Genomic DNA, 13,241 nt, shown 5'->3' on the forward strand with positions numbered 1-13,241 from the left:
GGTGATGGTCATAGTATGCAGCCTATACTGTGCACATCATTTGCCAGTTTCAAAGCAAAGTTATAATTTTACCAAGGATCTCTTAACTAAATATGAAATGAAATATGTTATCACCTAACCTTTAACCTCTAAAAATATTCTAATTGTTAGGAGAGGCATCAATGTTTATTTTTCTATCACTGTTAATTAAAATGAACATAGTTTATCAAGCACAGGAAACTTATTTTCTTACCTGTATTTATTAGCATAAATGTGCACTTATGCATAAAATCAAGATATAATGAAATATCAGCCCATTTGGCCAAATAAATTACCTTTACATGAAAAAAGGATGTTTTCAAACAAAAAGGTCTAAAAACATTATACATTAAGCAGATTCAGTCGAATTCCTTTTGTAATTGCTTGTTAAATGTGTTGAAAGTATATTTTTCAGAGAAGTATGAACACTGACACAAAATTACAAAACTGAACTTTATTTGTCTTGAAATGGCTCAAAATGGCAAAATATAAAAGTGGGCAGTGGAATCAGCTTATACATTGTTTACTGAAACTTGTAGCTTCATAACACCACAGAACCCAGCACAATAGCCGCAAAGCTATTTAAAGTGCACAAACTGCTTACATACAGTGGAAGCAACCATTTTGGGGGGTGAATTTACAGTCAAGAGAATGCTGCCTATCAAGTCACAGAGACATCACTGAATGGACAATATGCATGAAGCATTAGTTGGTTGCAAATGGCTGCCTCCAGTATGTGCAGGCGACAAGTGCACTTTAAAGCATTAAATGGTCATTAACCTTAGTTAACAACAAAAAACAATCAATCAATCACAGTAACTAAATGAAGAGACCCTTTGGGACCTCCTATTCCCATGTAATGTATCCTGGACATGTTATCTACTTATTAGATGAGCAGAGAAATTGACACTTATATACAATTGAGAATTGGAATGCTATTTTGTAACTGTGCACATATTTATGTTAGTGTTTCTAATGAAAATGAATCTTTATATCTTTAAAGAAAAGTTGCTGGGGTAAGAGGAGTGCAGTAGAAAGAGCAAACCCTCAAAAACTGTCCAAACCAAATGCAAACTCAGACCACTCCCGGACAGAAGGAGGCTAAGCAATCTGGGGCTGAAGACACTCATGATAGTTTGACAATACAATGCTATAATGAGGAGAACATAGCTAAAACAATTGTCAATAGATACAAACCATGTCAGAGTTAGTATTTTTATAACAGCCTTGAAAAGAGTCTTGTCTATAGTCGTACTTTGCAATGAAAAACTTTAGCTAAGTGCTGTACTCCTTTAAATGACAGTGGATTTTAATATTGCGCATCTTAGATTCTAGCGCAAGAGTAACGAGAAGTGATCTCCAAATCCGGAACTGAAGCTGGCGAGCGTAGTCATTTAAAACAACTGCTGGGTAAAATAACCTTACTTAATTTAAGCACATTTACTAATTGTAATTCAAAGGCGATTAGTGATCAGTTACAAGCAAAGGTAAGCAAACTGTGGAGTTCAGCTACAGATGCACTATATTTCCCAGCATGCTTTTCCCAGCAGTGAACAGAACATCTTGGAAGTTGTTTTTGTTTGTTAAACTTAACAGCTGGAGAGCTATAGGTTACCTATTGGCCTTCTGGTACTAGCTGTTTTATTACAGCTATTAGGAAATGTGTTATAATGGACGAGGAAACTGATTATTATTTAAAATGTCATAATGAAGCCAGTACGTAGTACATCTAAATTTATCACATCTTCTACAGCTAGCAAGGTGTTGAAGAACAAACTGTCAAATGGTATTGCTAGAAAAAACAAAAATATCACTTCTATAATGAAGAAAAAAAATCAAAGGACAGTGTGTTTGCACTTGTTTTCTAAACAATTAATGAGATAACCAGAACACACAAGTAATATCATCATCACCAATCAGTGAGAGCCAGATGACAGCTACGAGTTTGACGTTAGATAGAATGCATCATCTGAGGTCAGACAAAGCTGGAACAGGTTGCTCAACTGTCTATGCACCATTAATAAACAAAACAAAAAAAAATTGTCTTGAAGTTTAGACTAATTTTATGTGTTCAGTTGTAGCAGATAGCGACTCCTTCTCTGTCGCCTGTTAAATCAGTCTTTTCATACTTATGACATGTGACACTGAACAGCATGAATCACAATTCTTGTTGATGAGCTCATGTCATAATTTACTCGCACCAATGCTGCAACTATCCATGTGAAACAAACACTTCTCTGTAGTTATTTATATAATAATTGTATATTTAGTTTTACAATATACATTATTCAGGTGTCAGTTGTGAAATGAATACTCAAATGCAAATCCACTTCCAAAGTCAGAACCACAACAACAAATGCTAAACAATGAAAAGTTAAGCATTAAAAAAAATACAAAATAAAAGTGGGCTCTAAAGAGTGAAGACAGTGAACAAGGTTATCTTATGATATTTGCTTAAGTAAAAACACATAGGGGGGAATTCAATTATCCGCATTACTGCCTAAAGTAACGTGGCCTGCGTACTATTACCGTTACTACGGCATTATTACAGTAAGTACAGTAATTTTTAACGCTGATATTTTCTGAAATCTGGGCTAAAATTACTGTATTAACGGTAATAGAGCTCAGGCCTCGTTACTTTCAGTAGTAACACAGCTAACCGAATTCCCCCCATAGCGTTATACTTATCAAAAGGTAGGTGGCCTTAAATTGTGCAAGTCCAGATATCTCAGCTATGTGGGTGTTAAACACAGCAATTGAGCACTTCTAATAATGTCACACCCTCAATAAAAAAAGATAGCATTTTGATTTACATGTAATATCCAACGCAAGACTTACCTCACCTCATAACAGTAGTTATATTTATCTCTTAATTACCTCAGTTAATGTAGACTTGTAAGTGGAAGCAGCCATTTTGTGATCTGATCCAATATCCAAGCCTCAATTCACTATGATGTGTCCGATGCTTCAGTGATGTTACTAGTGCAGTGATGGCTAACCTGTAACACTACAAGCCCCAGCATGCTTTGCCAGTAGATAACTAGCTGATAGCTGGAAGAGCATGCTGGGACTTGTAGTTTCACAACACCTGGAGTGTCACAGGTTAGCCATCACTGTACTAGTGCCTAGTGAATTGATAGCCTGCATGTTCAGCCCACACAATGGCTGCCTCCATGTGCAGGTAATGGGTCTACTTTAAGGCATATTCAGAGTGCAATGGGACGACTGAGAACATGCAGAACTGTCTTTTTTAAAAAACCCTAACAAAATACCTTCAATTTTATTTATTATGTTTAACCACAGAAACCGAAAATTAACCTCAGTTTCCTTTATGGAGGGTTAAGTGGATCTTCCTGAAAGCATGGGCAGAGAAAGAACCAATTGTAGTTACCAGGACAAAACATTAATAGCCCCAATGGTTATGTATTCACAGACTGTTGCTGCCTCTCTCAAAATGTGTACATTCTGGAACATATAGAACAAACAAACAGAAACATGTCCAAATTATGCAGCGAGATATTTTAGTTGCTTTTTTTGTAACGTTTTTCCAGAGCAGTGTCCAAATCATGCTTCAGGTGTAATGTTATGTCTCCAAACGATAAGTACAGCCAGTCACCTGGCTGTGTGAGGGCATGCTAACGGGTAATGGTTCTTATCAGTAAAAGACAAAAAAAGAGGGAGGTTTATGGTTCTTCATTATAAAATGCAGCATCTTTCCCTTATTCTCTTGGCTAAGCTTTTCCTTTTCTTCTTGCCATTTTTCTCTTTACTATCTTCCATCTTTCGTGCACGGATTTCTCGCATCAAATCGAAGAACACCTGTACATTAAAAATAGGCACATAGTTTTTAGCAGTTTATGAACATTTATTATACGAAAAAGCATTAAAAATCGCGTGCATATTATTGTTGTCTGTAGCTCTGCAGCATTTATAGTTGAAAAAAAAATCAACTTTTTTTTGCCCACTCCAACATCATTAATATTTGCTAAATTGTCTCCAGACTGCTCACATCATTAGAATGACAAATTCTACCTGCCACTCACAGGGTGTGCAGGGAAAATCCACAAGGGGATGTTCACATATATGTTTTCCTTTTTCTCCCTTACCTTCTGGACTGTTATAGAATTCTCCACGCATCAATGAGAACTCAAACTTGGGTCTTGCTAATCAGTTTCACAGGATTGGACAATGATTATGATCTAGTCCAGTGGATCCCAAACTTTCTCAGTTCAAGGCACCCTTAGGGTCTCCATAATTTTTTCAAGGCACCCCTAAGCCAAAATAATTACCAAGTAGTCCCCCGCTCTGCTTACCACTGGTCCTGGCCGAGGCACCCCTGTGAGATCGCAGAGGCACCCCAGGGACCTAGGGCACAGTTTGGGAACCACTGATCTAGTCAATAGGAAGCTTAAAGGGATATTAGCTGTCCAATCAGGTGAAACCATATACTGGATTGAACAGTTCTGCTAGTTGGGAAAAAGGACTGAAAGAAAAAAATAAAGCTATAAAGACGACTAAACCAGCTTTTACCTTATCAACATTGGCCCGTGTTTTTGCAGAGGTTTCCACGTAATTAACACTCCACTGATCAGCTCTGCTCTTTGCCTCTTCCACAGACACCTGTCTCTTATCTTCCAGATCAGATTTGTTACCAACGAGAAGGAACGGAACATTCTCATCTTCCTTTACTCGCAGTATCTGTTCCCTACATGGGAATAGAAGCAAATAAGATTTAAAAATGTGATCTAAAAATAACTGCAATCCCTCTGCTGAAGAACATATTACTTCATGCCGGTTACTTAAAGGTTCATTACCACAGAAATTCTGCAAAAAAAATGTATGTTTCCAATTACTTCCATTCTTTCTTTCACCCTTTCCCTAATAATAAAATTAGAAGACTACATTACTCATTTCAGAAAACAAACTAAGCCAACTTTACAAGCGGGATTTATTAGCAACCCTTCAAGGACCTCTTAAATTACTAAAACGCTGGCAGAACCAGTTGAATAAAATCTAAAAGAATAGTGAAATCTCCAGTCCTTGGTGTCATCTGTGATGAATCATGTGATGTTGCAAACTACAAGAAGTTAATTATATACATTACTTATGTTACCAGTGAAGGGCTAGGGAAAATAACATTAGCAGAAGTTATTAGTATTGAAGATGGGAAAGCGGATATAATTACTGTAATTTTATATGAAAAACCTGGTGGGGCTTAGCCCAGATGGAGCTGCAGTAATGATGGGTAAAACAAAAAAAAAAATGGTATTGGGGTTAAGTTGATAAAAGAAGGTGCAGAACATCCGATTCAAATCCACTGTGCTGCACATAAAGTATCTTTAGCCCTCTTACAAACATTCAAGCGATTAAACAAACAGAATGGACACTTTCATAACTAGAACACTTTTTGATAACTGTCCTATAAGGGAATCAGCCGTTCATGAGATTTACAAAAAAAAATAAAAAATTATAGCATAGACATAAAATGAAAAGAACCAAAACATATTAACTGGTCCAGGTTATAAAAAGCTCTTTTAGTAGCTTATCCAGCAATAATTGAAGCCTTAAACATATTGTAGAGAAAAACAGGGATGTAAATGAAGCTAAAGCAAATGAGCTACTTGTAAAAAACTGAAAGAACTAATTTTCCTGCTCTTCTTGCTGTAAGTTTGAAGAATTTAGAACCCATAAAGAAGCTTAATAATATGTTTCAGTGTTAAAATGTTTTATTTTCAAAAGTTAAACCAATGGTAAAAAGTTGTATAGACACAAAAGAGATTTTAAAAAATTGCTGTAATGGAAAAACTTAATAAAATATTTCCCAAAAGGAAACCCATGGTGTACTGAATTCTTTTGATGTCTTTTTAAACAAATTAAAAAACAAAAAAAAATAAAAAAAACAAAAACTATCCAGCTTTAACTGATGACTTGAGTATGGAAATGAACTTTTTAATTCAACACTTTACTTCTGGTACAACATCCATAATTAATGAACGAGATTTGCGGGGCAGCTTCTTGCAATTTAAAACACATTCTGTATGAACTTTTCGGGAAAGAACATGGAAGAATACACCAAGATCCTAATATCAAAAAGAATTTCCCAGCTTTGTAAGGTTAGTCTATATTGCTTTTCAATATATATCAGCTCAGCTAATGCAGAACGTGGCTTTTCATGTAAGAAACATATAAAATCACAAGAGACTGTCAGATGAGAAATGTTGAATGTTAAAATGTTTTAATAGTGATAACAGCAATGGGGCCACCATTAGCAGATTCTCAAAGTATAACAGAAGTTACTGTCAAAAAAATATCACCGTGCTCAATCTTGACTTAGTAAGGTCTAATTGTATATTTCATGCAGGTCATAACATTTATACATGACTATCGCTATCCACTGATATTATTTTTGCTTTGATTAATAAAGTACAGATCTAAAATAGAAGGAGCACCAGAAGCAGTGCCTGTATATCCTATGTAACTGGCGTGGACAATAGACACTGTTACAGGGATACAGGTTGAAGGACATACTGTATCACTGCACCACTAGAGGTTAGTATAGTACAATACGTTAGGTACACATTAAATAAGAGATTACCATATGCTCAATATGCTTACAGGGGCAAGCGCAGGATTTGTAGAGAGGGGTTTCCATGCCACACCACCAGTGGGCGTGACAACATGCTTCAGGGCGTAGCTATAATTTTAGACAGTGCTTGACTGCTCTCCAGCTCTTCCTATCCCCATCATATACACGGGCAATGCTGTGTGCACTACTGTCACAGGCACACAGCTCTCCATGAAGCAAACACGAAGCCAATACGGCATAACCATTCGCATGACATTGCTGGCATCATGCTGCTTGTTTCATTTACACTTGCTTCATTAGAATATACCATCTATACCAGCTGAGTGTTCTGCATGAAGAACCATGTGTCTAGTTTCACTTCCTTGTTGGTCATTGCCTAACAATTGCGGACTTGTCTGTGGACACTTCATTTACAAGTACCAAAGCAGTACATTTACTTACTTACTCAATTCTCCAGCTACAGAGAAAAAAGGAAAAGGACTAGGCTATAGTTATGATACAGCTAGTTGTTGCATTAGAGATCATGAATATCATGGTCTTACTGCATAACAGCAGATGTCCACTTCTGTGATTGTGTACATGTCTGCAAAAGTCTGTTTTGCATTGTCAGTTTGTATACTAACAGAAAGTGACAACTGATTTGCTCATATGTTCCACAGGAACCACAATTCTCTTTATTAAATGAGAAACCAGTCAGAATAATTCAGACAAACCGCTTACTCACCGGAAATCTGCTGTAGCAGCAAAAGATTCTTGTTCTGTTATAGAGAAGACGCAAAGGAAGCCCTCACCACTCCGGAAGTAATTGTCTCTGATAGCTGCATAGTCCTCCTGGCCGGCGGTGTCCAAGATATCAATCTGAACTTCCACTCCATCAAGCACAACTTTCTTCCGGTAACTATCTGCTTTGGTTGGTTCATAATCCTCTACAAACTAGGAAAACAGCACAATAAAACATAACCAACGAAAACTACAGCATCATCTATTTATACAGCGCCACTAATTCCGCAGTGCTGTACAGAGAACTCACTCACATTAGTCCCTGCCCAATTGGAGCTTTTAGTCTAAGTTCCCTAACATACACACACACACACAGACTAATGTAAATTTAATAGCAGCCAATTAACCTACCAGTATGTTTTTTTTGGAGTGTGGGAGAAAACCGGAGCACTCGGAGGAAACCCACGCAGAAACGGGGAGAACATACAAACTCCACACAGATAAGGCCATAGTCGGGAAATTAACTAATGGACCCAGTGCTGTGAGGCAGAATTGCTAACCACTACGCCACAGTGCTGCCCTCCAAATTACATGGATATAAGAACTTACCAAAAAGAGTCATGTGACTATATAAAAAGAACAAGGCTGTAGGCAGAGTGATTTTATACAGGACACAGAAATCAAAAGGGACTTCTAATATCAATAATTATTTGCAGTAGGGAGTGTATTATTCCTTATTATACACAAGTTTTGATAATGACAACTAAAGTGATTACATCTAAACTCATTATTGATGTATCAGATTAGCATGACTTGTAGAAGAAAATACTCTCTGTACAATATTTATCAAGTCATAAACTGTTAAAGGCTAATATTTCCCAAAAATGCTGATATGAGACAAAGCTCAATATACAGTTTTTCTGGGGTCATTCCATTGGATTTGCCAAAACTTTAACATGCACACATACGAAATGCCACAAGTGGCCATGGGTTCAAGGTGCAATACAAGAAATGACAGATTGGACTTTAAAGCACAAACACGCTTAACTTCCCACAAATACATGTAGTTACAGCTCTGGATGTTTGATGCTAAAGTAGTGGATTCTGTGTCACATACCAGACAGTAATATACTGAAGCAACATTTTGATAAAGCAGATTGACTAATGCTGCAAAACATGATAAGATGAACTTTAATTTGAATTATTTTGCTTATTTACTTTATCCCAATATTTTCCTGGTCTTACTATGAGAAATCTGACACAGGTGCCCTATGAATAGAACCTACCATGTACTTATACGGTTGTACGCAAAAGGTCTTAAATTTGTTGAAGATTGTTTTAGCAGTAAACATAACTGTGTAATATTTAAGGTTTTACCACATTAGTAACTCACCTCATCATACATAAACTGAAGCGTTAAAGCTGATTTCCCCACTCCACCGCTTCCTACCATGATGACTTTGTGCAAAGCCAGTGAATTCTGCCCCTTAGGCTTATTAGCTGCCATCTTCCCACTTGGTTTACACTTTTGCTAGTAGAGACGATCAATCTGCAGGACAATAAACATGATGCAATACTGTAAATAAGGTTACTTCTCCAAACAAAGATTAGCATTTGATTAACACATATTTCATTTAAGATGGTTATGATGTTTTAGGTCCTTCTCACATGTGAGCTTTTAATGGCCTTCTGTGCTGTCTACAATGCTTTTGGGTCTCCAATTGTTAAAATCAACAGCGGCAAATTGAAAAGGTGACATTTAGGCTTAAAGGACCACTACACTTCAATTGAAAGAACCACTAAAAACATTTACAAAAATTAAATATATATGTAAGAGTTGACAGAAATGACACAGATGCAGATATTGGACATTAACATTTACGGTGCAAGCTATTTGTTCTCTTTTGTCAGTCGGTTTTCTCAAACGGTGGTGAAAAAAAAGCTGCCTGCAGTGTCCTTCAATTGCTCTGTGCAGGAAAATCTTATATCACAATCAAATATTTTACAATCCTGAATATTTTACCTTTGTTTACAAAACATTACTTTTTGCTTTTCTTTATATATAAAAAAAACCCCTAGTATTTCGTTTACTGTCAGTTTCAGCAACCCAGGGCCTCCAGTTATTGTCAAACTACAAGTCCCACTGAGCCCTGACAGCCAGTTGGGATATGCCAGTTGCTCTGGCAGGTTATTGAACTGACTGAAAGTGCCATCAGCATTATAATATAAAGCGCTGGATTACACAATAATCACAGTAATGTAAACTGAATAAAGCTTTTTATTTTCCCTGCACAGAAGAATAGCAATTAGCAATGGGTGGTCTAACAATGCTCCATTTGCAGAGTACGTGTGGTCGCTCATTGGTCAGAGAAGCAGGACACCAAGGTTATCCATTTGTCATAGCCTTCTCAGTCGCCTGTTCAGAATCCAAATGAGCACTTATGGGATAATCTGTAACCATGCCTAAGACAGTATTTTCCACCACCATCAACCAGGCGACAGCTGAGTGACACAATGGTGCTGCATCCCGCCTGCACAATTCCAGACACTGGTAGGTTCAATGTCCTAAGGCATACACAGGGCGTACTGGACGCATATGGTGGCCAAATGCCCTATTAGGTCAATTTACATTGGGGTTTCCATTTTTTTTGTCCACTACATATACTTCTATCCTAACAGTAGTGACCAGTGGTTATCTGAGTAACTGCTGCAATGGGATGCAAGGAGATGGGCTCTTTTATCCTTAGGTGGCGGAGCTTTCTCTCTATAGGCTAAACAAGCCTATTTATGCCTTATTTATGTTCGTGCATCCTGTCTGTGCTGCAGTGAATGTTACACAGGCTTATGTGGCAAATACTGCTTCAAGTGCATCAAGAAACATTATATCTCAATGAATATCTCGCTTCTCTGCCATTTGGCTAAGATCAAGTGCAGTTGTGGCAGAGCTGCACTTGGTCCTCTGGCCAGGGGCTGGGAGAGCTGCATTGAAAGCCCGGGACTAATGTGCTCCCGGAGTGGCAAAAAATCACAGGTCAGGCGCACCTTAAAACAGTGGTAATGTGATTATGTTGGCACCGAGCACATTATACCACTTTCAGTATACGTACCGCCTTTATTCTTTGCCCCGGCCTTATGGCTGGGCGAGAAAATTTTTATAATAGCCCAGTCATGAGGCTGGGGCCATAACAACTCCGCACTTTTTTATTTTCTATTTATTACACCTTCTGTTTGTCACTTTCACTTTTATGTTATTAGCTTCACGGATTTTAGGGGTGCAGGTAGGCCCTTTTGGTCTCTGCGTCCCCGAAGATCTAGGGGGGCTGTGTGGCCTTTTGGTTCTGGCCCCCCTGAACCCCATCGTTTGCTCACCCTTGCGGTGAGCCAGTTGTCAAGCCCTGGGTGAAGCCTCGGTGGAGCCCTGGATGAAGCCTCGGTGGATCCCAGGGCTAAAGGGACCCCCCTAGCCTGGCGGCGAAGGGGGTCTGAAGACCCTTGCCCCCTAAGGGTCCTTTCGATCTGGGGGTCAGGGACTAGGGCCTATCCTTTTTTGAGTAGGGCCAGTACCGCACCCTTGTGCACATTTTTTAAGTTTTGCACTTATTTTTTTCGGATACTAGGGCACGAAAGCACTCCTTCCCAGGCTTTCAATAAAAATAAAAAATAAATAAAATAAACGTTATATCTCAATAAAATGTCTGGATTTCTCAATAAGGATTCCTATGATAAGTTTGCCTCAGTCAGGTCCTATTGCACACAGTCACATCATGGTGGAGCATTTTAAAATCTTACTTATTTTGTTCTTTATTTAGATTGTCTATCTATATGTAACTTATATAGGTGGATATAATATTTACTTTCATTGTGTTTGTTAGTTACTGTTAAGAGGTTGATTTTCCTAAACATCATAATACAAGTTAGTGTATTAAAGTATTAAAAAAACAACAACAATAATTTATAAAAAATTAAAGTAAATTAAGCAAATAAAACTGATCTGGTATAATTCAATTTACAATAAACTCTTCCAGGACATATCTGTCATATACAGAATGAGCGAAATACAAATGAAATGTATAGCTAATCACTTAGAAGGCATAGCTGTAGAAGATTATTAATGCCAATAGGTGATTTGGAACTTTGTTTTGGTGAACATTCCAAATAAAATTGGTAAGCAAAGAAAAAACGTAGAAATCAGTAGGAAGACCACCCAAATAGAAACACAATGCATTATCCTTAATAAGCAAAAAAAACCACAACAGATACACATATCTAGTAGCAACATGGACCTACAGAATATAAAAATAAAGTTTGAATTTATGATGTAATAAAAAAAAAGTTAACAAGTTGCTTATTTAGGAGGTTAGCATATATTCCAATTCTGCTGTACACCTGTATGTAATACCCTTTCAACATGAGAGATGGATTTTATATAGCAAATAAGGAGCGGACAACAGACAACCTGTGGATGCTGTGGATGCTCTGCCAGCCTTGGAACTCCCAAAATAGCTGAATAATGGTTTTAAAACAACTATTGCTCTAGATTTTATAATTACAGTGTTTTATCATTGTGTCAAAATAATAATATTATTAAGACATCCTCAAGGAAACCAAATGCTCAGCTGAGCTTCTTCTGCTTGGGGCATTCTAAATTATACACCGATTTACTATACCTAATACGTTTCTTACTGTCTCATTGAACAGCATTTAAACAATGCAACTTTAATGTAGTTTAGCTTTTCACTGTCATGTTAAGGGTAATGAATTTAGATGCTATTACCAGTAATTGCACATAAAACCACAATAAACAAAACATCAAAAACAAAATAAATGGACATATGTAGAAACAGATGAAGGTCTGAAACACTAGTACTTGGCAATTACCGCAGTAGACTTTTTGCTTCCTTATAGTAAATACAGTAATACGACAGAGGACTCACTCTAAAGCTAATCTTTTACAATGACCCAATTAGTCTTCACAGCGTCAACAATACTGATTAGGAGCCTCTTGTATTAAATATAATTATCAGGGAGCAGTTTAATTATTCATGTTTTGTTTCACTTTTTAAATAGTTGATAAAAAAAGTTGTTTTATATTTTCATAAAGGAGTATTTGATGATCTTATAGCCTTCAGCGTTTTATCACCTCTCCCCTATTAAGCATTATTACCTCTCTTAAGCATTTTCCACAAACACAAGAAGCCCCCTAGGTGGCAGTATACTCCGATTACACCCAAATTCAACATGCTTTTTTGATTTAGATTTTTTTGCTTAGAAAACAGAAACTTGCATAGTTATATTTTTTTTGTCTCCCCCAAACCTAATTTTCTTCACTCCTTAGGCAAAGACATTATAGAGAGAGTATGTCAGCAGAAGACAAAATGCAACAAATGGGTAGCATAACATGCAGGTACAAATGGACAAGAAAATGAAATTTCACAATGGCTGTTACATTTTAAAGCTTACCATACAAATCATATTAAAGTGGAGCAATCATGGCCACTGTGATTTTAAATATGCAGTTATATTCTTCTAGACAAAGTGCTTTTTTATGGTTTTGAAAATCAGTTGAATGTGCCTGTAATTAGCTGCAATGAGAAATCTAAAGCAGGCATTTATTATCCTTTATTTATATAGTGACTAAATATTATGCACCACTTTACAGATAAGGTTTATTCATTCATATCAGTTCTTGCTCCATTGGAGCTTACAGTCTATAGCCATAAACCATGCGGAAAAGGCTTTTTCCGCATGTTTAAGGCATTTTTAAATATAGTGAATTTAACAAAAGTTAAACGCAGGAGATATCGAAGGACACACATGTGCAGTAAAGACTTCAGGTCAGAATCCAGATTTTTTAACTGAGTCATCGCCGTGACAGCCTCCTATCGGATGCACCATCCCGACATGACTTTAATAGTAA

General features: G+C 37.1%; 1 protein-coding gene across 2 annotated transcripts in view; it reads right to left on the reverse strand.

The window, feature by feature from the left end:
• Window positions 1–457: 457 nt before the first annotated feature.
• RALA (RAS like proto-oncogene A) overlaps window positions 458–13,241 on the reverse strand; it is a 44,032-nt gene continuing 31,248 nt past the window's right edge. For both annotated transcript variants that reach the window (XM_075212548.1, XM_075212549.1), the window contains exons 2-5: window positions 8,718–8,873; window positions 7,329–7,537; window positions 4,549–4,723; window positions 458–3,837 (exon numbers count right to left, since the gene is read on the reverse strand). In XM_075212548.1, coding sequence (XP_075068649.1) covers window positions 3,715–3,837; window positions 4,549–4,723; window positions 7,329–7,537; window positions 8,718–8,831 — 621 coding nt within the window. In that variant the 5' untranslated portion in view covers window positions 8,832–8,873 and the 3' untranslated portion in view covers window positions 458–3,714. The remainder of the gene's footprint in view (window positions 3,838–4,548; window positions 4,724–7,328; window positions 7,538–8,717; window positions 8,874–13,241) is intronic.

This window comes from Mixophyes fleayi, chromosome 5, assembly GCF_038048845.1.
Source record: "Mixophyes fleayi isolate aMixFle1 chromosome 5, aMixFle1.hap1, whole genome shotgun sequence".
In the NCBI taxonomy this organism is placed as follows: domain Eukaryota; kingdom Metazoa; phylum Chordata; class Amphibia; order Anura; family Limnodynastidae; genus Mixophyes; species Mixophyes fleayi.